This window comes from Pristis pectinata, chromosome 15, assembly GCF_009764475.1.
Source record: "Pristis pectinata isolate sPriPec2 chromosome 15, sPriPec2.1.pri, whole genome shotgun sequence".
Taxonomy (NCBI): domain Eukaryota; kingdom Metazoa; phylum Chordata; class Chondrichthyes; order Rhinopristiformes; family Pristidae; genus Pristis; species Pristis pectinata.
Genome location: NC_067419.1, coordinates 24,689,725 through 24,716,639, shown reverse-complemented (window position 1 = coordinate 24,716,639; position 26,915 = coordinate 24,689,725). Strand labels below are relative to the sequence as shown.

General features: G+C 39.1%; 1 protein-coding gene across 4 annotated transcripts in view; it reads right to left on the bottom strand.

Annotated features, from left to right (window-relative positions):
• Positions 1-557: 557 nt before the first annotated feature.
• si:dkey-97m3.1 (fatty acyl-CoA reductase 1) overlaps positions 558-26,915 on the bottom strand; it is a 128,408-nt gene continuing 102,050 nt past the window's right edge. For all 4 annotated transcript variants that reach the window (XM_052030574.1, XM_052030576.1, XM_052030577.1 and 1 more), the window contains 7 exons: positions 26,646-26,690; positions 21,951-22,069; positions 17,884-17,951; positions 11,208-11,379; positions 9,641-9,770; positions 4,928-5,055; positions 558-1,693 (listed from right to left, as the gene is read on the bottom strand). In XM_052030574.1, the coding sequence (XP_051886534.1) occupies positions 1,531-1,693; positions 4,928-5,055; positions 9,641-9,770; positions 11,208-11,379; positions 17,884-17,951; positions 21,951-22,069; positions 26,646-26,690 (825 nt within the window). In that variant the 3' untranslated portion in view covers positions 558-1,530. The remainder of the gene's footprint in view (positions 1,694-4,927; positions 5,056-9,640; positions 9,771-11,207; positions 11,380-17,883; positions 17,952-21,950; positions 22,070-26,645; positions 26,691-26,915) is intronic.

The following is a 26,915-nucleotide window of genomic DNA, read 5'->3' as shown; positions in this document are numbered from 1 at the left end:
TGCTGCTAGTGTTTGGAGCTCAGTCATAAGTTATTACTGAAATTACTTGGTATGCAGGAAAATACACATGAATGATTGACATCATTCAGACAACTGCCACAAAGTCACCACTTGCTAATATTTTGAAAATAAGGCATCAGGAATCCAGCTATCATAAAAATACCTGAGAGAGATGTGGGCTCCATACACCGATTATGCATACAGTCAATTCCCCACTGAACAAATGCATGGTAATTAATTATAGTGGATGATGTAAGTTACTAATATCCATAAGGGATGTGGCACAGCTGATAAATATTGTGTGCAAATTCCATGTTATGTCATATGTGAGCAAACAATAATGATGACAATACTTTATCCTACTGGAAGGAACAATTCATTTTCTGTGGGATTTCACTTTATGTAAGGTTTCTCAGGCAGTGTCATTTTAGGCAAATGGTGACTCTGTTCTCCACCATACATTGGATAATGTTTGTCACATTCAACATCAGAACCTATCTTACTGATAGTAACATGATATTAATCTTTCACGAGGGAATAATCACAAGAAACAAGAATTATTCTTACAAATATCCAAAGTAGTATTTAATTTCTCACCATTTGTGTTGGAAGCAATAACATTATCACATCTAGTACATCCACTTGTTCTACATGACGCACTTTTTCTTCCCTTTCAATCAGGATAGCCTGATGATAAATCTCATACCTTCTAATGATTCTTGGTCAGGCACAAAACAAAACTGAATTAGTTTCACACAGCTGTCCTTTTTATTCTGTTGTCATAAAAATGCACAATGTTGCTGCCAAGGTCTCCAGTTGGTAGCATGTTGACAAATTTGGGAGGGGAGAGAGGTGACCTTCTGCAAATATCAGGAATAAATTCAGAGGTTTTGGTCATGTTAACCTTTATGTACATCTTACGAGTGTAAAACACCCAGTACTGTTTGTTAAGCTGTCATTGCCGTTTTAGCACCAAGAAGAAGAACATTACCATGTTATTGCTGGAAAGTGACTTTCCTAGTACATTAACTGTACAATGGGGCACAAGCCATATTCACAAAAATAACTGGATATAAACCAGTTTTGGACACATTGGGACTAACTGTACAGATTCCCTTTGTGAATAAGGACCCTGCATTCAAAATGTAATGGTGCAGAAGAGACAATTTTGAACTTCACAGTCCATTCCAGCAATTACTAGTAAAGTCAAGCCCGGGTTTTGCATGACAGTGTCTAGATATACAGACATTGAAAAACTGTTTACACTGTCAATCTGAGCAAGCTGGTAAGATAGAAAACCAGAGGGTCACACTAGCATATGCTTGGTGAGGAAAATATCATTGTTCTTTATCATAATAATGGCAGTGTGTAGTTTGATTACATTGGAATGCAAAATCTTATTGTTTTCTTTACACTGACTTGGGAAGTCTTGTGACTTTTTTATTTGGAAAGTGAGCTATTCCTAATGAATTGTTAGCCATTTGGAACAAACTGATTCTTCAATTTATGGTTTGCCATGTGGGTTTGGCCTCAGTGTCGAATGGTGCTGGATGCCCTGAAGTAGGACAGGAATTTGTAGCATAGGCTCACCACAAAATACCAGATGTTGCGAGCCATTTGTGACCGAGCAATAAAAACACGCCAAATGAAGATGAGGAGAATGGTGTTGAAGGCATATCGGATGTTTCGTAGCCTGCCAAAACAGAAAGGTACCAGAGATCAATGTGCTACTTCATATTGTATTCAGTGATTTAAAAATGTCTTCATAATTGCAACAACATCAATCCTATCTGGGAATTAGAGAAGTCAATATTTGCAATTACTTTGATCAATATAGTTTAAGGGGCTCCCTACACCAGCTCCTCAGCCACACATTCATCTGGCCTATATTTCTGACCTCACTAGCACGTGGCACCAGGAGTAATCCGCAGATCACTACCCTTGAAGTCCCGCTTCTTCTTCCCTAACTCCCTATACTGATTCTGCAGAACCTCATCCATTGTTCTCCCTATGTAGTTTGTACCAATGTGTATAATGACCTCTGGCTGTTCACCCTCCCCCTCTAATGTTCTGCACCTGCACAGAAACATCCTTGACCCAGGAGGCAACACACCATTCTGGTGTCTATTTTTCAGCCACAGACTCTCCTGTCTGTTCCCCAAACTATTGAGTCTCCAATCACTATTGCCCTGTCTGACAACCTGAACCCACACATCCTCCTTTCAACAAGATCAGACTCTGGCAGTGCTTTTAAAGCAAGTTACGGAGATGTTGTTGAAGGGTATAAGGGTTATATTTCAGGTGAAGTAGCTGTCTTTGCTCTTTTCAGATAATGATGGACCTGAAAGAAATATTTCTCTCAACTAGACTTGTCAAGGTAGTTAATCTGTGGCCTTATACCACTAAGGGGAATGGGGAGAAGACAAACCCTTTCTAATGCAGAAACATTATTTTAGAAATTCTTCCAAACATTGATACTCAGCAGAACATAAGAACTATTGTCAAACATAGTAAAGCTGTCTCAGAAAAAAACCCTACAAAATATACCAGCAGGGAAGGTCAGGTAAACAAATAAATCATAAATCAAATCCAAATGAAAAACTACAGATGCTGCAAATCTGAAATAAGAACAGAAAATGCTGGAAACACTTAACTGTTTTTCTTTCCACTGATGCTGCTGACTTGTTGAGTGTTTCCAGCCTTTTCTATTACTTTAGATCTTGATCTTTATTCTATGGCTTTGTGGTGACATGTTGAATTGTTAAACTAAGGCAGATCTGGTTGCATTCAAGACCAGGATGTAGTAATAAGGACACTACAATCAACTAAAAGCTCAATGACAATGAAGGGAAGAAGACTCAAGACTTTATTTTTGATTTAATGTGCTTCTTTATTATTAAAAACTATTGTTACTTTTCCAAATACTAAATTCATACTTCAAGGAAAAATACTTTGACGGATCAGGAAGTGTTTCATCATGTCACTTTTCTCATATGGTAAGAAAAATACTGAATCACCTTGTGACAATTTAAATTTGAGAAATATTTAAAATAATGATGGTTTCACAGACTATATGGAGAAATTGTTAGTGGCAGCAAGTAAAGTAACAAGACCCAGAGAAAACAGTAGTCAGGGCTTGTGAGGTGGCTGAGTGTCCCACAGTGAATGCTCCAGGAAGTTACCCAGTCCACAACTGGAGTTCAGGAGAGCAAGTGAGTGGTTATCTCAAAGGGTTGGAAGAGCAAGAGGCTCAAGATGAGTGCTATTCTCAGCATGATGACACATTGACGGAGTGCTGGGCAGAACAGTGAACTGTGGAAATGCAGTAATCAAAGGGATTACATAGTTAGAAGGACAGATAGGCATGTCTGCAACAATTAGGGTGAGGAGTGTTTCCTCTAGTTCCAGAATGAAGGACATCAGCGAGGAAGGCAGAGTATTCTGCGCAGGGATGGGAGTGGGCAAGAGGCTGTGGTATACATTGGTGCTAAGACATAAGGAGAGCAGGAATACTCCGGTACTCCACTTGATGCTGATTCATTAGCGTTCTTCACCTGGAGTCTGAATGCCTCCAGAACCTAAAACTTAGCATTTATTCCTACGCTCCCTCTCCTGCAGCAATGAAATGGCAATCTCATCACCAAATGGCTTGGGGTGAGGTGAACCACCCCACTGACCACTGGCTGCTCAGCACTGAGATGTAGGGCTTGGACCTGCATCTTGGCCAGCACGGTGACTGTGGGCCATTGCTGGGGAGCATCAGTGACTGTTCCATATGTGACAGACGGCCAGGAACTGAGGGTCTCTCTCAGAACTTCCTCTTGGAATGTGATGGAAGTTACTATCTCCTCTTTGGCTGCATACCTCTCCCAGGGCATTTCTTTCTTTTTCAATCTTTTTATTAGTTTTCAAATTAATACAGATTAATATATCAATGTTTATACATGTAATACAAAGAGATCAGGAGAACAATCATGACATGGATAATCATAAAAAACAATAGAGTATTAAAAAAATCTGTAGATCCAATGATCAGCCCAGGGCGTTTCTAACATTGTCCTTTTGGTTTTATGTTCAGCAGCACCTCTGACCTGAATATCACAGCTTTAACAATCCCTGTTTACTTCCATTTCTCTCCACAGATGCTGCCTGACCCGCTGAGTTCCTCCAGCCTTTGTGCATGTGTTGCTCCAGATTCCAGCATCTGCGGTCTCATGCGTCTCCTTTGTTTATTTTCTCCCTCTAGCTCTCATTAAGCTATTAACCAGATAGCTCCATAAACATCGGGACCCTGGCCTCGCCCTATCAGAAATATTCATCCTATTTGCAACCTAAAGCTAATTTGTTTTCTCAATTTCCAGTTCTGAAACATTAACTGTTTCTCTTTCCTCAGATACTACCTGATCTGCTGAGTGTCTCTGGCATTTTCTGTTTTTAGTTCAGATTTCCAGCAGCTGCAGTTTTTGTTTTGTCAGTCTTCAAGGGGGAGCTGAACAAGTATTTGAAAGGGAAATATTTGCAGGGGTGGGGAGAAAAATAACTTGAGGGATCTTCCCATGGGACAGCTGAGACATAATAAGATAGATGACATCCTTCTGTGCTGTAATTCTTGCATGCCCAAGCTATCTACCACTGGATGATTGCTGAGGGATATCTATCAACAAGCAACAGCAACTTACCATTGTCTTAACATGTGTCTCTCATCAGTTAAACAAAATGTTTTCTATATAATATTATTTTCATGAGAATAGAGTTGAATCTGGCCATGCTCTGATTACCAGATGCGTTCCAGACACACGAAATTAAAAAGCATCTGAGATACAGAGGATCTATTGGGAGTTACCACTGATAGTGCTTTCTTCAAAATTGAATTGACTGTAATAGAACCTTTGTAAAAGTAAACAAGTGGTTAGGTGCTTGTACTCACTTCTTTAGGTGCTGTCTAGCTGCTGGAAGTCCAGACATATCTTCATTTAGCACATATTTCTTTGTTCCTATGCAGTAATTCTCGATGTACTCTGGCCAGTGAAGCTGGCGGACATCGAAATTGAATCCCTGTGGGAAAAGTATTAAAAGTTGATCCGGGTGTCCTGATTGTCCATCATTTACTTAATTCACCCACCGCAGAAAGCTTGACAATTTCCAGGCATGTGATACCATGCATGGATATCACTGTCTTCAAACAAAACACCTCAGAAGGCAGCAGCACGAGTGACCACAAAATACACATAGTGACACTTAAATCAGGTCCAGGGTTCTTAGCTAACATTAATATCTCTGCAGTAAGTGTTTAACCTTGGCTGTATACCTTACAATTCCCATCCACAGACTGTATCCACACTCAGCAACTGCACCCAGAATGCTGTCAAATCAGAATCATGGGAAACTTCTATCAGTGGGAGAAGAGGAAGTCCTGGAAAGAACTGAAAGGGAGGGGAGAGGAGTGTAAGAAGAATGCCAACATTAATCTCTGACAGTTTGAAAAGAGAATGCTTTGTGAGATGAGTGGTGAACAGCCTCTAATCTGGGAAGGGAGCAGGGTAAATATTGGTAAACTGTAGAGAGGGGTTAATGGTGGCTGAAATAGCTTTTGAGGAAGTGATGATTTGTTGAAAATCTAAACGTCATCTCATTTCCTCTTCTCCAGTTTAAAAATTCATCAGCTGGAAGGTATCCACAATTGCTTTGCATAGGGCCATTATTTGGAAGCTACTTCCATAATTCTAAAATTGGCATCCACAGTCTGACTTGAATTATTATTTCTTAATAATGCATCCAGTAACAGATAGCTACTGGTTCTGGGGAAGAACATTTTCAAATAAGGAAAAAAAAACATTGTCAGATGACAAGTTGTAGCTTTCAACATGATGAACAAACCACTTTCTATGATAAATGCCGTCTCATCTTCATTTCAGACTAGAAAATCCAACAGATGAAAAAGAAAATCTGTCTAAAACTTAATATACTTGCACTATATTGTCCCCCACATTAGTGAAAAAAATGAAAATCTGAAGAGACTGCAGATTTGGGAAATACTAAATAAAAATACAGAACATGTTGGAACCAGGGAGCATCTGTGACAGAGACAGTGCTAGAGTTCAGAGTGGTAGTGGGATGGGGAATTGAAATCATAGACAACTGTAAGCTCAGGGTCAATCCTGTAGACTGAATGCTGGTGTTCTACAGTGTTCACCCAATCTGGTCTGGCTCCTCCAATGTAGAGACTATATTGTGGCTACTGAATGCAAAACACTGGATTGGAACAAGTACAATTTAATGTTTGCTTCACCTGAAAGATTGTCTGGGCCCCTGGATGGTGGGAAGAGATGAAAGCCATAGGTGTTACATCTGTGGTTGCAAGGGTAGAATATTGGTTATACCTTCAATTTAAGCTATAATGCATATATCCTATGGCACCTTCAGGAAAATGATTCGAGTTGTCTGCACTTCTGACACAATGTTCAGGGATTGCTGCTTTTCAGGTAACTTGATAAACCAAGGTCCCCAAGCGTCTATATCCTATGGAACTATTCAGAGAAAAGCAGCAGGTCCCCTTGGTTCTGATGCAAGTTCATTGACCCGACACACTTCCTTTCTTTCTCTCTCTCCACAGTCTGACTTGAGTGTTTCCAGCATTTCTGTTTTATTTGGGTTCTCTGGCCAGTATTATTTAAACAACCATACCAGAAATGGATTAACCGATTATTTATTTTGTTTTGTTGCTTGACACTTTTTTTTTTTACAAATTGGTTGCTATGTTTGAAACACACGAGGTCTCAAAATGAATTCACTGAGACTGAAATGTTTTGGGTTGTCCTCAGTTGTGAAATTCCAACCAACATGTTGTTTGCCTCTAGGTTAACTGCAATTTTTTTAATGTAATCATTCCTAAAGTTTAGTTTATCCTCCTATACATTTGTTTTACTCTGTTTATTTACTCCAATTCCCCAATATGCAGGTTTGGTATGTGGGAATCCAAATTTAAAAAGATGTTTGAATTTGAGTCACTTCTCTCTCCTTCTGAGGGGTTTAGTGGTCGTTATGCTAAGAACTAATGTGACTTGGTTTCTAAGCAGTCAGTAAAGATTTTCAGATGAGGGAGAAGATGATTCAACAAAAGAAAGGTAAATGCACAATTTTCTGTTGGGAGCTAAAACTAGACAATGAACATACATTTGTAGTTTCAAAGAAACCTACTGGATATTTGACATTTGAGCACTAAGGTGGGATGATTCTGACGTGTTTTGACTTCTGCAATTTCATGACTAACCATTGGGTGGAGCACTTCCTAAAGAGAACCTGTCCCTCCTTCGTGAGGGAATCATTACACCGGTAGCAAGAAATTAGCATCATAAACATCCATTTCTTGAGTGCTACACGTGTTTGCAAAACTGAGTACTAATTGTGAAGCACTAATTCAAAAGAGTGGGTATTAAACAGCATTTAATGTATAAATTAACAATTGGTGAGAAATATAAGCCTGCTTTCACTGCAAAACAAATTTCTGACACAACCTCATGTCCATAATTCCAAGATTTCAGTCCCTATTTCTGACCACAGGTCCCTTGAGAAAAACATCTCCCACTCCACCACTGTGACATTTTACATTTTGTGCAACAGTTGTTTATCTAATTCCATCTGAGAAAGACTTCTAACTGGGTGTAGAATTACAGAGGTTATGGACTGTTCAAGCTTATTTCTCATGAAGTCTAATGGTTGCCAGAGCTTTTCAACCCATTGGTCCAAACTGGTCAAAAGGATCCTCAGTGCCCTTTTCACCACCAGTAACACTGCTCGTTTTCAAAATATAACCCACCCACCAGTGGCTACACTTAAGGCCTCCCCCCCTGTCTAACCTCCTCGTGCATCAGGAAGGTTTTAGCACTAAGATTAATCCCATTCCCTCCAATATTGAAATAGGGATTCGACAAAAGGAATCTCCTGAGTAACTACCAGAAGACAGATTTGTACTGCTTTTGGCTCAGGATAACTGCAGTTTTATCCTGGCTGAGATAAAGTCAATGAAGGACAAACCAGGATGAAATCTGCAAGATGTGGCTTTGAACTATACTTGCAAGCAAAGTTAACAAGTGACCATTCTAGGTAGCCCATTTAGCTGTATCCAGAATAATGAAAAATTAACCTAAATTAAATACTTATTGATGTGGAGGAGGTTTAACTGAAGCTTCCAAATCAGAAACTGCATCTGATATACAGATTAGTGAAGGTTGATAATGATAGCTGCGACTTCCCCATTGCTACTCCTGCTTCAGTGAAGTAGGCAGGAACTTGGCCAGCTCACTCCTTTTATATAAAGCCATCAGGACTTTTTGGCCTGTTGGCATCAAACAACCTCAGGAACGATGTAGGGTGTATCTAGTGCCTCCAAATGAAACTCCAGAGTTGTCTGATACAGGTTCTGTGCCTTGAAGCCAAACAACATTCCAGTCTTTACATCCCCTTCTAATTTTACCATACCCAAGTTTAAAAACTTAGGATCTATGGAAATATTAGAATACATTTTGTATCTGTTATCCAGATTGAAGTATTACCTATACCGTTATTCAAAAGGATTATTGCTCTTTGTGCTTCCAACTGCTGCATTGATTTCTCTTTGATAGGTCACTCGAGCTGCTGAACCCTCTAATCAGTCAATAGCCTGAAAAAACCACTTCAGCCAACAGCAGCAGTTACTGAATAATTTACACTGTGTTGTACTAACATTGTTAAGGACTGACAGTTCCTGTAGCTTCTCTTTAACTGTGTTTTATAAAAAACCTCCTTGCTAATGCTCTGCACTGTAATTCTTCATTAACCTTTTATTGAATCAATGAATTTCATTAATAAATAATTTTAAAACTGCAAATAAGAGACAGCCAGTAATCCCTTCAGAAAGTAGAGTAGAACTTCTTCAAAGTTTGCATCCCTTGAAGAGACGTTAATGCTTTTTTCCTTTTTAACTGCCCTTATTTCATAACTTCTATTTTTCTTTCTTAATGTTTACTCCCTCTAACTTCCGTTATTAACATATGACCTGAATGACTTCATCTACAAGTCGGCCTCGCCCTATTAGAGACATCCAACTTGTCCTATCCATACCTCCCCACCATTTCTGCAACTCAAAGCTAAATAGTTTTTTCTCTTTCCCAGTTCTGATGAAGGGCTCTTGACTTGAAATGTTAATTTTGTTCCTCCTTCCACAGATGCTGCCTGACACACTGAGTGGTTCCTGCATTTTCTGTTTTTATTATGATGAGTTTCATTCATCTGATAGTGACTGAGGAAAAAAAATGCCTAGTATTATGTCATGGATGTAGCAGGTTAAAATGTAAATTCAATTTACTCCTCCAGCCACCCAGTGGGGACAGTATTTATGTGAACACTGCAGCTGCATGATTTGAAAACATCAGCAACAATATGAATTTCAACATCCAAGGCAACATTAATCAAGGTGATTACAACCATGGCAAAGGCCTTTTACAGTGAATAAGTAAACTACAACATGGAGGACAAAAGGGTCTGGGCTACATAACTGCAGAGCTCACCGTCTCGTGTCACTGTTACTGGGGTACTAGTGTCCCGATTCCCACAATCTCGGACAGCCTCAGCTGCTGGGGTTCCAGTGTACTCTGGTGCTTACCCTCTTATCCTCAAGGCTGAGTTGACTCATCAGCATGTTCATGTTCTCTGAACTCCAATCCCAGGACTTGCTGCTGAAATATTCCAGTAGCATCATGGATTTGTGAAGTCTGTTGAAGATCTTCATCATTCTGCAATTACATGCGCAATTAGGCAGGGTCTTGCATTTATCCCTCACATCTTAAATCAGTAAGTATTGTCTGATTGCAGTTATTTTGATTGAAATGACAGTGGTTCATTTATCCAGTCGATGCAGTCAACATATTATCAACGGTTTATTTCAAATTAGCACATTTAATATGGTGAACCTTTTTAAGTGCTTTCCACCTTTAAATGTCATGTTAAAAAGTTTTTATAAAAATGCTCAATACATCTTGCTTTCTTGTCATAGCCTACGTCCCGCACAATGGGTGGTGTTTTAGACAGGAACTATTCCATTTCATAATTGGCAAACTAAAAAGAGCTTTGTAAAACCTAAATAAATTAGTTCCTGATTTGATTTTCTATCTGGCCCTTTTCGTAAATTCTAACACCCAATTCGGAATTTAAACATTTAAAACAAAATACATAGAGCAATTTTTCCACTGCTATTTATCTCTCAGCTTTTACTGAAGGCCAGGGTCTTTTCCAAAATCCTGGCCAATTATGTGCCATTACTGCTAAACTTGGATAAACAGATGTAGGCTCGTGAGGTCTTTAGTCCCCAATCCTAGCCACCTTGTGGGGATGGCTCTCATGTGAACACTGCAGCTTGAAAACATCAGCATAGCATGTGAATTTCCAGGTCCAAGGCAACATTAATCAAGCTGTTACAATGAACAGCAGTACTTCATGGAAGGTAAAGGGGGACCAGGATACAGGTGCACAGCTCATTCTCCTGGATAGGTTTGGCTGTTGGGGGATCAGTGTGCATTGTCTTATATGGTTCTACTACTGACTGCTCCTACACAGCAGTTTACCTAATCCCATCAGTGGCATTGATAAGGATATTGAAGAAAATAAAATGTGAAAACTCCAAGTAAATCAATGTGAAAAATACTGAGGAATTTGCAGAGACATTTTAGAAATATGTGAAAATCGACATACTAGTGCATAATAAGGGCCTTCAACTGTCCAATAGGAAGAATCTGTAGGGTAGAGAGAGGAAGAGTTTCTGAAATGGGGTTCAGGAAAATTTTCTTAATCAGTACATTCGAAGCTCCATAAGGAAGGAAGAATCACTGGGCCTGGTTCGAGGAAATAAGCCAGGTCAAGGGGAGCAATTAACAATGGGGAACATCTGGAAAGCAGTGATCACACTATCACAAAGTTTACAATATCTGGGAAAAGGCTAATTTCAATAGGAAGAGAACAAGTCTGGCCTGATATACAGGAACAAGAACTTAGTATGCATAAATAAAAATGAGGTCTTTTAGTGTCAGCTAAGGTCAAAATGTTTTCCTGTCTTTGTTATAGAGGGGAAAAATAACTGGAACAAGAAAGCTAAATTCTACATTTTTACATGAATAGAGCCTTCTCAATACTGAGAGGTCCAACCATTTCAGACAAAGGTGTAAAGATCTACTTACCGTGGTTTTTGTCCTGTTAGTCTCAGATAAAGATCATAAAGCAAGGCAGGGGCTTTATGACTGACAGCAATCCAGTACTGATTAATCAAGTAGTTTGATGTAATATTTGCATTGGGCCTTCTAAAGGCTTGATCCAGTGGGTTCCTCTTAAATGTGGAAATGACATGGTACTCTGGAACGAGGATAACAAGATTCAGTTAATTTTCCGTTTAATGCACTAATCCCTGAAAATAGGCATGACTAACCCCATTCATTGCTTCCAATGAAGTCAGCATACCAACTTCATGCTGCCTGTTCATCTGCTTGACCACTGCTCGAACATTACTACCACACTGATGAGTGGGCACAAACCTTAGGATGAGTGCAAAATTGTGAGTAAACTAGTTTTGCTTAAAACTAGCCTGTACTTTACAAAATCACTTGAACTGTAGATGCAAAGGGACTGTAAGGAGTTAAAGGAATTTCTCACAAGCCAATCTGGTTATGATTTGTTGACTAAAGGGGGAGTGCAGGGTCCAAGATTTTTCCACATGGTACAGGAGGCCTTGAGAAAGTGATAGAAATTCCAGAGGGCTAGGAGCGTTTCAGACAAGTTTTGAGATGGCTGTGTTGCCCAGTACCAGGAGTCAAGCTCTACAGACCTGGATACAACAGCTGAGGCAATGCCTGCATCTTCAATGTTTACGCACTACTCGCTTCAGACAATAAGCAACTATACTCCATTGCTCAACTACTGATGATTTCCATCAGTCAGGATTCATACCTAAGAACTCGGGTTCACCTCACCCACTTGGCATCAATGCAAATCTTGTGCCCATATCTCACAGTTTATATACACCGTTAATTGTTCAACTTTTAAAGGCAAGTATTATTCGTTGCCTGTGGTAGGGCAACTTCAGGTCTGCAAGCCCCATGAATGAAGAAAAACTCTTCAGTCCTAATACATAACTTAAATGAGGAACAGTGCCTCAACTTTAGCACATTACCGTCTTCCAAATGTAAATAATTTCAAATGATGACTGTTCCCATTTACAATTCTTCAAGACCATTATTATTTGTTCCAATACTGCCTCTCTAGTCATGTACCATCATCCCTTTTGTCATGTAATTACTACAACTTCCACCCTATCACAGATCTTCCCTTCTGTTCTTTCCTCACATTTGCCAAGCTTTTTTTTAAACGTAATTATATTCTTCCAGTTCCAATGAAAGATCATCAATCTGAAATAAAAACAGAAGTTGCTGCAAACATTTGGCAGGGCAGGCAGCATCTGACGAAAGAAAAACAGTTAATGTTTCAGGACAAAGATCCTTTTTGCCAGTTCTGACAGAGTCTTGACTGAAACGTTAACTCTGCTTTTCTTTCCACAGATGCTGCCTGCCCTGCCAAGTGTTTCCAGTATTTTATTTTTTTTAAATTATTTCCATAATCTGCTGTTTTTTTGATTTTCATCAAACTGTCATGCTGCCTGTTGTTTCGCTCCACAGCTGGTACTTGATCTAAGTAATTACAACATTTTCTAAAATACATGGTGCATTTGGCAGGCCTGTTAGTGCATGGAACTGTCTGATGCCAACCTTCCAAGCCATGGAAATTATCCATTCCTTCTAAAATGGATGTAGTGGCCAAGTCCAACAACAGAAATATGGACCATGGTCTGATGGCTGATGTCTCAGCTTTCATTGTGTCACAAAACTCAGACTTGTGTTATGCATGTTCATTCAGTTCTCACACAAGCTCAGTTTGTTGCCATAAATACTCAGACTGCAGTCATCATGGATATCAATGTTTAAAGAAGCTTAATGTAAGGCTGCCAAGTATGGTACAGGTTGTGATTGGTGCTCGTTTTGTGTGAGGTTTGTTATTTGTCTCCAAGCATAAGATTCCATGGTTTCTGTAACTTTTTAGTTATCAGTCAATTTGGAGGTCAATGGCAAGTCACCAGCGTCAGGTCGATATTAGTTGTGGAGTTGTAACTATTAGAACAGCTTGGCTAGAGTGCAGGTATTGGTTACTGCAGCTGGGATGTTGTCTGGTCCCATAATGATATCCAGTGCTCTCAGATGTTTGGAATCATGTTGAATGAATCAAATTTGCTGGGGACTAGCTTCTATGATGATGGGAGATCTCAGGTTATCATCTATTTGGCACTTCTTGCTGAAGATACTGGTGAGTGCTTCAGCTTTGCCTTTACCATTCGTGCTGGGCTCTGCTGTCATTGAGGATGAGCATTCTTCTGCCATTAGCTGTTTAGTGGTTGAGTTACTGGAGCATCAATGAGCAGCCTGGATTCTTGATAAGGTTGAATCCTATTATGTCAGTTGGAGAACTTAAATTTTACTAATGAAATGTAACTGGAATAGAAATAGCCAGTACCAACAATGGTGAAAATGAAATGGCCAGATTGTCATAAAATCAGAATATCAGTTTCTCATCAGATTCAAAATAGGAAAAGAAATCTGCTATCTTTATCGGGTTTGCCTCACATTCAACTTCAGACCCATCACAGTCATTTGGGATTAGGAATCAGTAATAAATTCAGTCCTCGCCAGCAACAGCAACATTCCGTGAATGAATTACAAAAAACTTTTCCTCCCTAAAATTCTGCAGGTTTCCCCTTAAACCAACCGTCCTGGTAAAAATGCATCTTTTAAAAAAAACATTTTCCCCCCACTTTGACTTCCTATAAACAAAAGAACAAGCATGGAGAATTGCATGCCCTTGGGGAAACCTATTTATTTCCTACCCTGTAATTTAAATAAATGTAAAATCAATCCTCTCTTCCTTCAACCTGGGCACTTGAGCCCCTTGAAGCCAACTCAAAATTAAGAAAACACTGTGCAGCTTATCATAGTGATGTCAATTTATATTCTCTATTTAAAAAATTCATTCAGATGTGAAATAACAAATTATGTTGTATGATGGAAAGCTGAAAGGCAGATGTCACATGTAATGTCACTTCTCTCCATCCTAAATCAGTGTTTTCCATTGTGACTCTGCAAGTCTTGTAGCAGGTGTTAATAATGCTGGAGCTCTGAACTAATAGGACCAGCTTCAAAATGTTCACTTGTAAACAATTCAGTTGCAGCAATGCAACAGAAAATTTATTCTTTATATCTAATATTTACTGTAGTAGACCTTGGCATCCATTAAATTATTACTGTAGGTTTAGGCCAATTATTGTTTCCTGGATGAGTTAAACATGATGAAAGAGACTCTTAGCAAGAAGTAGGGGGGAGGGGGGCATGGTCAGTTGTTGTAGGGAAGAATGGCATCAGATCAATCCTAAAATAATTTCAGATAAGGAGGGCGAGTTGCCTTTTTTACTTTATCTTATTATTCCATCCTATCTCTGAAATAATTCCATGAGATTTTGCCTCCACCACTCACCCAAAGTTTATTCGTAATATCCTACGTGGAAGATTTCCTGACATAAAACATCAAATTACTCTGATAATATTAGATAAGAAGTAGTCATTTAGGACCTTGTCTACATTGCCTGATTCCTGCACAAATTTGGGCCTGAGAAGTCCCACACCTTCCTGAGCTACCCGCTTGCTCCTGACATTCTTACAGAATATGTCGGGATTCTCCTTAATTCTACTTGCCAAGGATACTTCATGGGCCCTTTTTGCTCTCCTAATTTCTTTCTTAAATTTTCTCCTACACACCCTACATCGCTGAAGAGACTCCTTCAATACCTGCCATATGCTTCCTTTTGTTTTCCCTGATCAAATGTTGCAGATCCTTTGTTTCCAGACACCACTAAATCCGCCAAGATTTCCAACTCTATTTTAATTTTTAACATCAGCACTTTGTATAAGCATGTGTGCCATCACTCCTTTCCTTGACGTAGCATTTTCTGCATCAAATTTAATCTGCGTTTTACCAACTTGTAATTTTCAAGATGCCACTGGCAATTTATTGCACTCCTGGCAACAGACCTGTAATTTGACCACTCTGTATTGACATTCTGCAAATAGTATTGTGGGAACACCTTCACTAGACAGATTGTAGTCTTTCAAGAAAGCAGCTCGCCACCAGCTCTTCAGGACAACGAATGCTGACCTTTTCCGTGATGCTTTTGTCTGGTAAATGAACAAAAAAAAAAGTCCTGTCCACACAAACCAAGGTTATTGCTTGAATGATTTGCCTTGTTTCCCAGCTAGTTAGAGATAAAAATCAGAGTGGCCAGACTGGAATAAAGATAAAATGTAATTTCAGTTACCACATTAGACTTTATTTTGTTGATCAGATCTCTTGGTTCTGCTGAAGACTGGACTTTCATTTTCTTCCTCTTCCCCCACATCAGTAATTGTATTTTGAAGAGACTGTTAAAGCTATTATACTTCAGCAACAGTCATTTCGTTTGACTACACTTGCATAAAGAAAACTCTAAATAAAATTTTTAGACAAAATTCTAATGTTTCCACGCAAGATATATTGTTCTCTGCTTCGGGTAAAAAGGGAGAAACACACTTTGTTTTGAAACGGAGCCTAGTGAACTAGAGAATGGAAGAAGCAACAGAAAAACTGTCTCTGTAGTTTAAGCTAATTGGTAATTGTATGGCTTGGCTCCATGATTTATTAATCAAAAGGCTTTTATCAGAAATATCTCATGATATTCTATATTAAACTGTTGTTCTAATTTTTGATGATGCAGTACATACAATAGATAAACAAGTGATGAACAGAAATGTTAATGATATCTATAATGCCCCTGGGCTAATTGGATGCAGCTGAAACAACATCATTAAAACACACTGTTGTGTTTGAAATGGAAAATGCTGCCCAACCTATCTATGAAACAGTGCCATTATAGCAAAATCAAAGAGTGCTGGTTGTCTGTCCAGCAGCCAAACTGTGTGGGTTACAGCCATTTAAGTGGCTGTTCCGCTATCAGCAAACAGTGCAGCAAGTGGCATGTGTTCAACCATGCAACATAGAAGAGACAGAAGCCAGAGAGTGTGCCCTGACATATACACACACATATACATACATATATATAGAGAGAGAAATGTGGAAGTTCTGGTGGAGGAAACAGAAGGGATCTGCTTGGTGCATGGGAAGTCTGATAAGGCAGTCTCTAGAAGGGATGAGGTGGCAAAGGAACTGCCAGCCCAATTACAGTCCTCCTGCTGAGATGTGTGCCTTCAAAATCTTGAACAGCTTCCTGCAGAAGTTATGACTGACCCTTTAAATAGCAATGATCTCAAATAAAACATGGCCTGCTGGGAGTGATGAACAATTGTCCATGAAAAACAATGGACACCAATATCTCCTGCCATCATAGTTGCCATTTTGTTGTTTATTGATCCATTTTGGATCCTATTCCACTGAAATAAACAGCGTGAAGTAATCCAGTATCTAAGCTCTTATCTCTGAGCTCTTCCTCCAACTACAAGCATTAGAACAAATGACTTGACAAGACAACAATTCCTGTAATACATCTGTATAGCTGCCAGACCTGATTTCACTGGCTCGAAAGCTACTGCAAACATGGCAAGAGTTCCAATTGCCCAAGTGACCTGCTCTGACCCTGACAAATCTAAACCTTTCCCCAGATCCTGAGAGCTTTCATACCCGTGCTTGAAAGCTTACAAGAGAAACTGGACACCTACAGCAGCGTCCAGTTCCTCTTGTAAGCTTTCAAACGCAGGCATGAAAGCTCTCAGGACCTGGGGAAGAGATTTCTTCTTATGGCTCCAGCTGTTATCAAATTTTAAGAATACGGAAACAATCCTTTAATCCTTTTGGAGCCTTCTGCAGGCAATTATAATTTCCACCATATTTCCTATTGGCTCAAACTGCTGTGTGCTTATTGACAGCCAGTGTGAGTATTTCTCACCATTGAGGGGGGAAAGTATCATGTATGATATCACATTGTTATTATTTGATATGTGTCCATCTTCTAACCTCCAGCACAGGCATAGCCAAAATCTATACGGCACAGTAAAGAATAGGCATAAAGCATTTCTGGCTTTTTCCAGCCATTTTCCACCTCTGAATCCCTCCGTGTTGCCAACAAACACATTGAACAGCTGAAGAAAATCCTGATATGATTGATTTGTTATCTAGGTTGCTTAGTTTTGCATTAAATTTCCCACAGGCTGCAAAAACATTGTGTTTCTATTTCTGGATAACAATTAAACTATTAAAAATAAATTGCCCTAACCTTGATCATTAGAGAGCTTTGTTACTTCTGACAACTATAGCTAAGACACCTTTAATTAAAATAAGCAGTCCACTAAAATATAGTAAAAATCTTTTTCTCTTGCATTATGTACAGGAAGCTTTATCTGTGTTTCTGCAGGTTTGAAAAATGCTATGTCAGATATATTTCATAGGTCACTGTATTTAATGAGTTACAACCACTTTTTACACCGGCTGATGTTTGGGTGTACAAGATTCCTCTGGTAATTGCATCTATATATCTATAAATGTATTCACAATGTCGATAGAGATTGCAACTTGAGCATTTCTCCCCAAATGTTGATTTAGTAAACATACTTCATATTCCAAAATGCCTTTCAATTTGAAATATTTTGATATATTGCAGCTTTAATAATAAAAGACAAACAATTTACTTAATCTCACGTGGCTTTCAGCCATAGATAAATCATCTGAATCAGTATTGTTCTTGAATGCAGCTTTAATATTTAAATTTAATCTTACCAATCTCTCCCCAATGAAAAGGGTTGATGCCTCCTGTGGTACAATTGTAAATGAGGGTAATTTTTGGTCTGAAAAAAAAGCACAGGAAGATTCATGAAATATTTGAGATGTTTGGAATAAAAAGAGAAAATGCTAGAAATAGTCAACAGGCTAAGCAGCAGTTATGGGGGAAAAGAAACAATACTTCAGACTGATGAGCTTTTAGATCAGATCAAGCTAATACTGTGTAACTAATAAAGTTATTCATCTGAAAGAAGCATTGTAATCTCAGTCAACCATCTACAACACTAATTGAAGAACGATAGGGACCACGACTGTTCTGCAGTGACATTGAAGTTGGGTAGGCTCCCTTTGATGTTCCGAGTAAGGGAAAAGCAGAGGAGAAACAAAAAGAAATCCATACAATGCATTAGCTTTTCTGTCTTCTTCCTTGTTCAGTAATGCAAAATGTACTTACTACATTCAATTAAGTTTGCTCCTCACTGCCCACTCTACCTATGTCTTCTATATTCGTACAGAATCTTCATCACATCAGGAACAATTAGTGCTATTTCCCTAGTATAATTTATAGTTGGGCTGTATAATTTATGTAGTACTTGCATAGTTTATGCCAGTATTACCCACCCCTTTTCACTGAATAACAAATTGAAGAGAATGAGGTTCAAGGCAAGCCTCATCCACATTAGAAAAACCAGGACTACATACACGTAGGTGAGCTCACTCCACTTGCCTGCCACTGAGGCAGTTTGCTGGTCTTCCACTCCCTGTTTGTCTCCAGCTCCTTCCCTGTTAACTCCTTCCTTTCATTCAACCTTTCCTCGCCCTTCATTGCTCTCATTCACTTTCTCCCCATTCCTCACCCTTTCTCTCCCCTTACTGCCAGTCCCCTTCTGCCTCCTTCCTTCTCTCGGATCCAATTATCATTCCCACCCATTTATCCTTCTTCAGATGGATATGGTACTTGGACATATCCTGGGAGATTGCACAACTGTAAATAAAACACCACAAGCCTGTATAATGCAACATGCAGTTCTTGAGGCAGAAAAACAAATTTGTACTTTTCCTTCAGTTGTGGAGTTTGACAAACCATCACTGAACAAAGTCCTTCCATCAATTTTCTGAGGGTTGCAACTGACCAGAAACCTACTAACAGGTTACAGAAATAAACAGACTGCAAGAGCAGATTGGAGGGTAAATATTGAGTGAGTCACCTCCCAATATCCCAAAGCCTTCCCACCAAAAGCACAAATCAAAAGTGTGATTAGAACATAACAACATAGAGAACGAGAGCCGAGATGGCCCATTGAGCCCATTGAATAGGATCATGCTGATCTGATTGTTGGCTTCAAATCCACTTTCCTCCTAATCTCCTGGATAAGCGTGGGCTTCCACATAATCCAAAAAATTCATCTAGTTCAGATTTCAAAATATTGAATGACAACATTCAGAGCTCTCCTGAGTTGAATATTCCAAAGATTCATAACCCTGAGAAAAGAAACTGAGTATTTATGTCCTTTAAAGTCAATTAAAATATAACTGTAAAGTACAAATATACTTTAAAAAGTGAAATGGATTGGCAAAAAAATGCATATTAATATACTGCTTACAGAAACTGTTTTTGTAAATAATGGCTTTATGGCTAAAATGTAACAAGTTTTAATAAGTAAATTTTGAACAGAAGATATATGGTAGAGAAACAATGGTTCAGCTATTTACAGCTTTTATAAATGACTTTAACAAAGGGACAGTGTGTTTGGTGTGAACGTTTGGTAACATCCAAAGATGGGTAAATTGTGAGGAAGTCATGTCAGCTCTATTGGACCTGCCATGTTGTTTGCACGTCTGACACCTGATTCTCAAAACAAACTCTATTCCAAGTTCTGTTATGGGAAGAGATCACCAGAGAGACAAGAAAAAAAAATCACGGGTGTGCTAAAAGCCAAGAAATACAACATCCCAAAGTGGCTCTTAAGAGACTCTGACTCACAACTGTTCAAGGAGGAGAAACAGCATTCAGGATAGAATTGGAAGCCTCAGGTCCATGCAGGTGGGGGCTCACAGAGGCCCTATGCAAGTGGCAGGAGCAGTTCACCAACTCAAAAACTACCCAGCCATCTGCCCTGTTTGGTACCTCCTACTCCATCAGTGTAAGAGTGCTGGTCTCACATTGGCCTTATCAGCTACCTTAGGAGCCATTAAGCTTAGTGGAAGCATGACATCCTCAATCCTGAAGGGCTGCCGAAGGAGAAGTCAGGTCTGCAAAGGGATACATGTTAAGTGAGTTAGAGATGGAATATAATGCAGAGAATTGTGAGGTTACCCAGATTGGTACAGAGGATAAAAATACAAATTATTATTTAGAATGTTATTAGAATAATGAATGCTGATGCTCAGAAAAATCTGGATGCTCTCGTTTACGAAACAAACTCAGCCTGCAGGTAAAGTAAGTAATTAGGGAGGCAAATAGAATGTTGACCTTTATTGAAAAGGGGTTGGAATACAAGAGTAACCAAGTCTTGCTCCAATGTATTGGGCTCTGGTGAGACCACTCCTGGAGTATCGTGTACCTGGGTAGCACTGTGCAGTCAGGTGTTCTCTGCCCTCTTATTTCTCATTCTGCCTCAACCATAAGAAAGAATTAAGAGCAAAAATAATACGTATGGCCCTTTGAGCCTGCTCTGCCATTCATCAAGATCATACTTGATCCTGTAACTCAGTGCCATTTTCTGCATTACTCCCAGATCCCTTGATGCCCAAAAATTTATCAGTCTCTGTGAACAGGCAGCTGGGGTTTTGCCATTTCCTTATTTTAATTGCTAATCTCCTGATGCATCTCCTAAGGGACCAATGTTTACTTTTGCTGCTTGCTTCCATTTTACGTTCTTGTACACACTTGCCTGGGTGAGTGCAGCTCCAACGTCATGTGTATTATTCAACATCATTTCCGAGAAAGCAGGCTGTATGAATGGCACCTCCAGGTTCACTCCTTCCAGCAGTGGTGCAGCATGACTACAGAGCATAATACCTCGAAAATGCACTGCAGCAACCTACCAACCTTCTTTAACAGCACAACTCAAACCTGCTACCTCTACCATGTAGTGAATAAAGGATAGTAGGGACATGGGAATGTCACCACCTGCAAGTTACCCTCCAAATTAAATGGCACCCTGACTTAGAAATGTATTGCTTTTCCTTCAGTGTTGCTAGATTGGAATCCTAGAAATTCACAAGGGACAGCACTTTTGCCTGAAGCACTGCAGCAGTTCAGGAAGATCCTTAAATATTGTAAATATGGGATTGGGGTAGCACCCCAGGGAGCCACACGAGTGGCATCGGCGCTGTGGTTTTTTTAATAGAAAGGTAACACTAATGATTGATCTGTACACGAATGTAAAGGTTTGCACTGTTTTATTGTTGTATATAGTTTGTTTTTTATGATGAATAAAGTTTATTTTGGAATTAAAAAAAACAGTTCAGGAAGGGCAATTTGGGATGGGCAATGCTGTTGGCCTTACCAGCAGTACCTATATTCCATGCATACATGAAAGAAGACACAAAAACATAATGTTTGCAAAACAAGAGTGAGGGGAGATTAAACTGTACACATTAATTTAAAAGAGCAGAGAATTAGAGAAGACTTGCTGCTTTTGGGCATTTGTTGTGTTTGTGTTAATGTGGTCCTATTATAAAGTATTTGCAATTTCAGTGCAAAGAGCAAAGAGAAATTTCCATTTTAAGTGTTTGAGGAAGGGATCTCAATCAAGAATTTTTCCAATTCTATCTTTTTATAACCTCCATTAGTTGAGTCCTCCCCTGGAGTGAACAAGAAACTAGTGTCAATTGTTGCAGACTAGAAGCCAGTTTTTCACCTAACAGACACAAAATCAGAAATAGCTGAGAATAATTAGGCTTCCTACAAAAGTGCAATTCTTGCATCTATTTTCCTACAAGAACACTTTAATGGATAATGAGAAGCCCAGCCCTTACAACATTAAACAGGACACTGACAGAGACAAATCAGTCATGTATACAAGGTGGATACAATGTGGAATATACAAATCTCTCACCTGTGAACTGCTGTATACCAGCCAGCTGCAAGTGTGAGGTTAACGACTACGTCAACAGGGATCAAATCAGCCACTGCATTGTTGGTTGCTCTCATAGTGCGAAGAATCCCTTTACCTGCCTGCAAGACAATGGAAATAACATTATAAGTGAGTATTGCAAAATCATTTCAGAAACTGACCTTCAGGAACCAGAACCAGGGGAATATCAGAAGCAAAAATAATCAATGTCACATAACAGAGCAACAGGCATGTAATTGGTTCGTGAACATTTACTTTGCTCTTCAAACTAGGGCAATGGTTTAAACTGAAAGTTGGAAAAATACCTTATTTTATTAAATAATGAACTAATTAGTTCACTAAACTAAAAGTACTGATTGAGTAAAAAGATTGAGTAAATATGCAGTGCTCGGCATAGCTTATGTTTTGTGCTGCAGATGGGAGCTAATAGAGACCTGTGAGATCCTAAGTAAACAAGAACATCTGCAGTAAGTGTCTGCATCTTGAAGACACCTGCTCAGTGCTGCTGATTCCTCTCTCCCTGATGCATTGCAGCTTGTAATCTAATCAACAGCAACAACAGGGTGGGGGAGGTCCTAAGAAAGACAAATTGGGAAGGGAGGGAGGGATGCAGCAGAGAGAGAGCCTGATCACAGAAAATGATAGTAGAGAGATGAGGTCTTAACTCAGAAGATCAAGGAATAGAATCAGTAACAGTGCAGATAAGTGACAAAATAAGCAGTTTGATCAGTAGACACACCGTTAAAGAGATTATTGATTAAAAAAAGAAGCCTGCAATCAAGGTAATGCAAAAATCATAGGAGATATGAATTTTCAAAGGGACTAGACAAATCAAATTGGAAAACTGGCTTAGAAGACAAATTCAGGAAATTATCTTGAACGCATTCTCTAAACAATACAATGTTGAATGTACTTTCAGCCTCTTGTGTCTACAACCACAAAACAGGATATTTTAGATCTTCTCGTATAGAAGGAACCATTACTTTTATAGTAAAGGATCCTCTGGAGAAGAGTAATCAGAATAGAATCTTACATTGACTTTGAGAGGGATATACTTAGTTAATTGAAGCTCCAAACTTAAGTAAAGCCAATTTCATGAGGTAAATAATGTGCATTCAAATCAGAAATAAAAACTATGGGGAAACTAATCCATCTGTGGCTGTCTTCACAGATTAAGGTTAACATTGCACTGATATTCTGCTAGGCACTTCTCTACAGATCCTTGATTTGTTGTAGTACTCCTGTCCTCCGATCTGAACACTCATCGAAACATTCCTTTCTGTAGTTTTAAAAAAGATGTCTCCTGGGTCTGTACTCTGCTGTGCCAGAAACCTGGCACAAACTTTTGAGAAATCTCTAGGCTGGTGAGAGCCATGCTGCCAAACAAAGAGTGGGGGAAACAACAGCTTCCATCACATCCAATAAATGGTGATAAAGAAGATACGTCAACGTATGGAGCAGGTCTTGTCAGTCCCCAGCACTCACCTTACGGATCAGACTGCAACCCAGAGGCCCGAGTATTGAATGATCACACTGTAGCCCCACCCCCAACTCTCACAGGCAGCATCTCCACATAGTGCCATGGAACAATTCATTGCTGGATTTGTGCCAGGTTCCTGTAATTAACACATTTATCTCTATATATAATGCTACAATGGTCCCTTTTAGCATTTATTCCATTAGTGCTTTTGCTCCTGGGAACGAATTCTGAGTGCTTGGCAAGGTACCAGCTTACATGAAAAATAGTAAGCCCAAGGATTGGGAGAATTTTAGAAATCAGCTAAGATGGCTAAAACATTGACAAGGAAAGGAAACAGAAGAATAAACCACTAGAAATTGTAAAAAAAAGATAAGATAAGATCTTTATTAGTCACATGTACATCGAAACACAGTGAAATGCATTTTTTGCGTAGTGTTCTGGGGGGCAGCCCGCAAGTGTCGCCACGCTTCCAGCGCCAACGTAGCACGCCCACAACTTCCTAACTGTCCATACTGAAGAAAGAAAGAAAAATGTCACAAAAATGTAAAAGGAAGTTATTGCAAGAAATAAGCAGTGAATAATGGTAAATTTAAAAAATGGCTGGTATGTTTAAAAAGTATATTTTTTTTAGAAACTCAATCATGTAGCACTATTCCTAATTTGGGTGTCTGTCACCAGTCCTGCTTTCTAATCTATTTAGATCCACTGCAAAGCGTGCAGCTTATAAATGCAATGACTGAAGCTAACATTACTATGCTTTCTTAAAGGTAAAGAGTCTTGAACAGTTAATCTGTTAAATTATAAAGGACTGTGGGAATTTGAAATAATTGATGATTTCCTGATCAGATCAGGCAAAGAAAGATGAGTTGCTATCTGGTATGGTTAAGCAGATTGATTCAGAAGCAGCAAATGACTTTTGAAATGATAAGCCAATTCACTTTGGGAAAGTGATGCACTAGCCAGGTGGATCACTGTGTTACTGGCCTTGCCGAACTTGGACAACCTTCAAATTTTACCAAGCTAATGTATTATGGAAGAAAATGTTATTTATGTTCTGATCATCTCCTCAATCTTTGCTTCTACAACCATCTTCTCAATTTCCAACCACCACCTCCTCAGCAATCCTCAGCAGGGATTGCCACCCAAAGTACCCCCTTTGTCACAATACAGCCTACCCTGAAACTACTGCCTAACACACTTCCTCCTAAATGTCCTCACTCTGCAATGACAGAAATTCACAGAACAAAGGCCTATGTACATAATCTGCTATACACAATGTCTTCAGCCTTGTGCACAGAAAGCTATCCAGTGACGTGGAATCAGATCCCACCAAGACAATAATGAAACCAACCAAAAATTATTTAACAAAAAAACCATCTGTCACTAGATTTCTTTTAAAACCCCATCTGGTTCACTAGTGTCCTTCAGGGAAGGAAATCCATCTTCCTACCCATTCGGCCTTGTATGTGAATCTAGGCCCCCCAATCTGACAGTGTAGTTAAATCTTTAGTTCAGGAGCCTTTGGGGATCAACAATAAAAGATGGCTCTGCCAGCAAAATCTCATTCTGCAAACAAAATAAAATCCAACAAAAATTAAGAAATAACCACATTGGAGACAGGTCAGAAAACAGCAGAAGGACCAAATTTTTTCCTTTAAATCTTTGGACTCGCCTACTGTTTGGGATCAGGTACATCTGCTAATTCCTTCTGCATCTCCCAATGTACTCTTAAGCCCTCAGGCCAATCTCCCAGCTGTGCCACAGCAAGGGCACCGTCATCAATAAGCACTGGTACCGACATCAATAAGCAGATACTCTGACTTTAGAAATGGACCAGCTTTGCTTCAATCTGACTTGTTCCTAACTGACCTCATCCAGGTAGTTGGCTCCAGGATCACCTCAATAATGTTTCCATATCATGGTTGCATACTGTTCTATTGCACAGTGCAATTTCTATCTGTATGTCAGTTTTTAATTCTTTTACATTAAGCTTTTCCCCAAAATGCTCCCTCAAAACTCAGCATTTTGAATTTATTACAAAAACTCCTGTATAACCAAAAGCTTAACTTTGGATTGCATCAATTAAACCACAACTGGTCTGCAAAAATCAGGTTTTGTCAGCTTCTCACCTCCATTTTCTTCCTCAGTGCCATATTACTGTACTGAAGAAATACACCCATTTATCTGTGAATGGCATCTTCATAAATCTTCAGATCCTTTTCCTATATGTAATTGCTTCAAGATACCAAAAGACATCTATCTTCATGGATCTCCTATTGAGAGTTCCCTCAACTCTCAGTTAAGCTTTTTTTTCCCTAAGGTCCTATGCTTCATTAATTTAAAACTTTCCTCAAAACTAATAAAAAAGTAATTTCATACATCTTGAACTTTAATGCCAGAAAAATGCAGGGAGTTGCATGAGCTACTGACCCAATAGAATTTGACTAATTTAATGACTCTTCAAAACCAATATTAAACAAGATTAAAGTTCTGGGAATAAATGTCTAGGGAACAAGGAATGTATAGGAAAGCAATCTGTAAGTGACAGAAGTTTGGTTTAATGCTCTGATTAACTGCAAATTGCATAACACAACATATACAAGTGCTGATTTCCCTAGCATTCAACCAGGAATTGAGCACCATTAATGTGCAAGGTTCTGGATTAAAGGACAGAGACCCTGTTGACAGTCAATCTTTTAACACTGGGAAATGCTGAGCTTTCCTATGGGGATAGCACTATACATGAATGTAGAACAGTGTTAATAAAATAAGATGGGCAATTTCCACCTTTTGCCTCTTTTTCTAGATGTTATGCACCCACGCAAAGGGGACCTTGAAAAAGCTGGCAATGTCATTTCTCTCTGTCTATGACAACCAGTGGATCTGCAGCTGTTTCAGTGGCAGTTTGAGGATCCCATAGAAGAAATGTATCCCGTTTCTGTGAACGTGCTTGGTCCTGGCAAGAGACTAGCCTATGTTACGACTGCCCAAGCTATTTAAGTAGCCTAGGATATGACACTGAGGCAATCCCAAGTCTGAATGTGTGGCGTGCACTTTGGGAATGCTGCTTCATTTTAGTACATGGGTATGAGGAACCCAGGAATATCTACCATCATTATTTTTTTGCTTATAAATTCACTAACTTCTAAGAAAGATTTATTTACGTATAAAAACATAAATGAAGAACCTTTACATACAGCAATGAAAAGCCCACTTGGTCCATTGAAATTGTCGATCCAACCCTATTCAATTAAAAAACGTCAAGAAGTTAGTTTTTTAATTCATGACTTTATGGTCACAGTTAATATAATTGTAATCAGCAAAGTGTTTTGATTTTACAGACAGGTTTCCACACACTACTACTTCAGTAACAGGATGTCAGATTATAGTCTTTGAAAATATGACGTATCAGCATTATAAACAAGAAACAGATTCCACTTTGAAAATGTTATAAAAAATTTAAAACA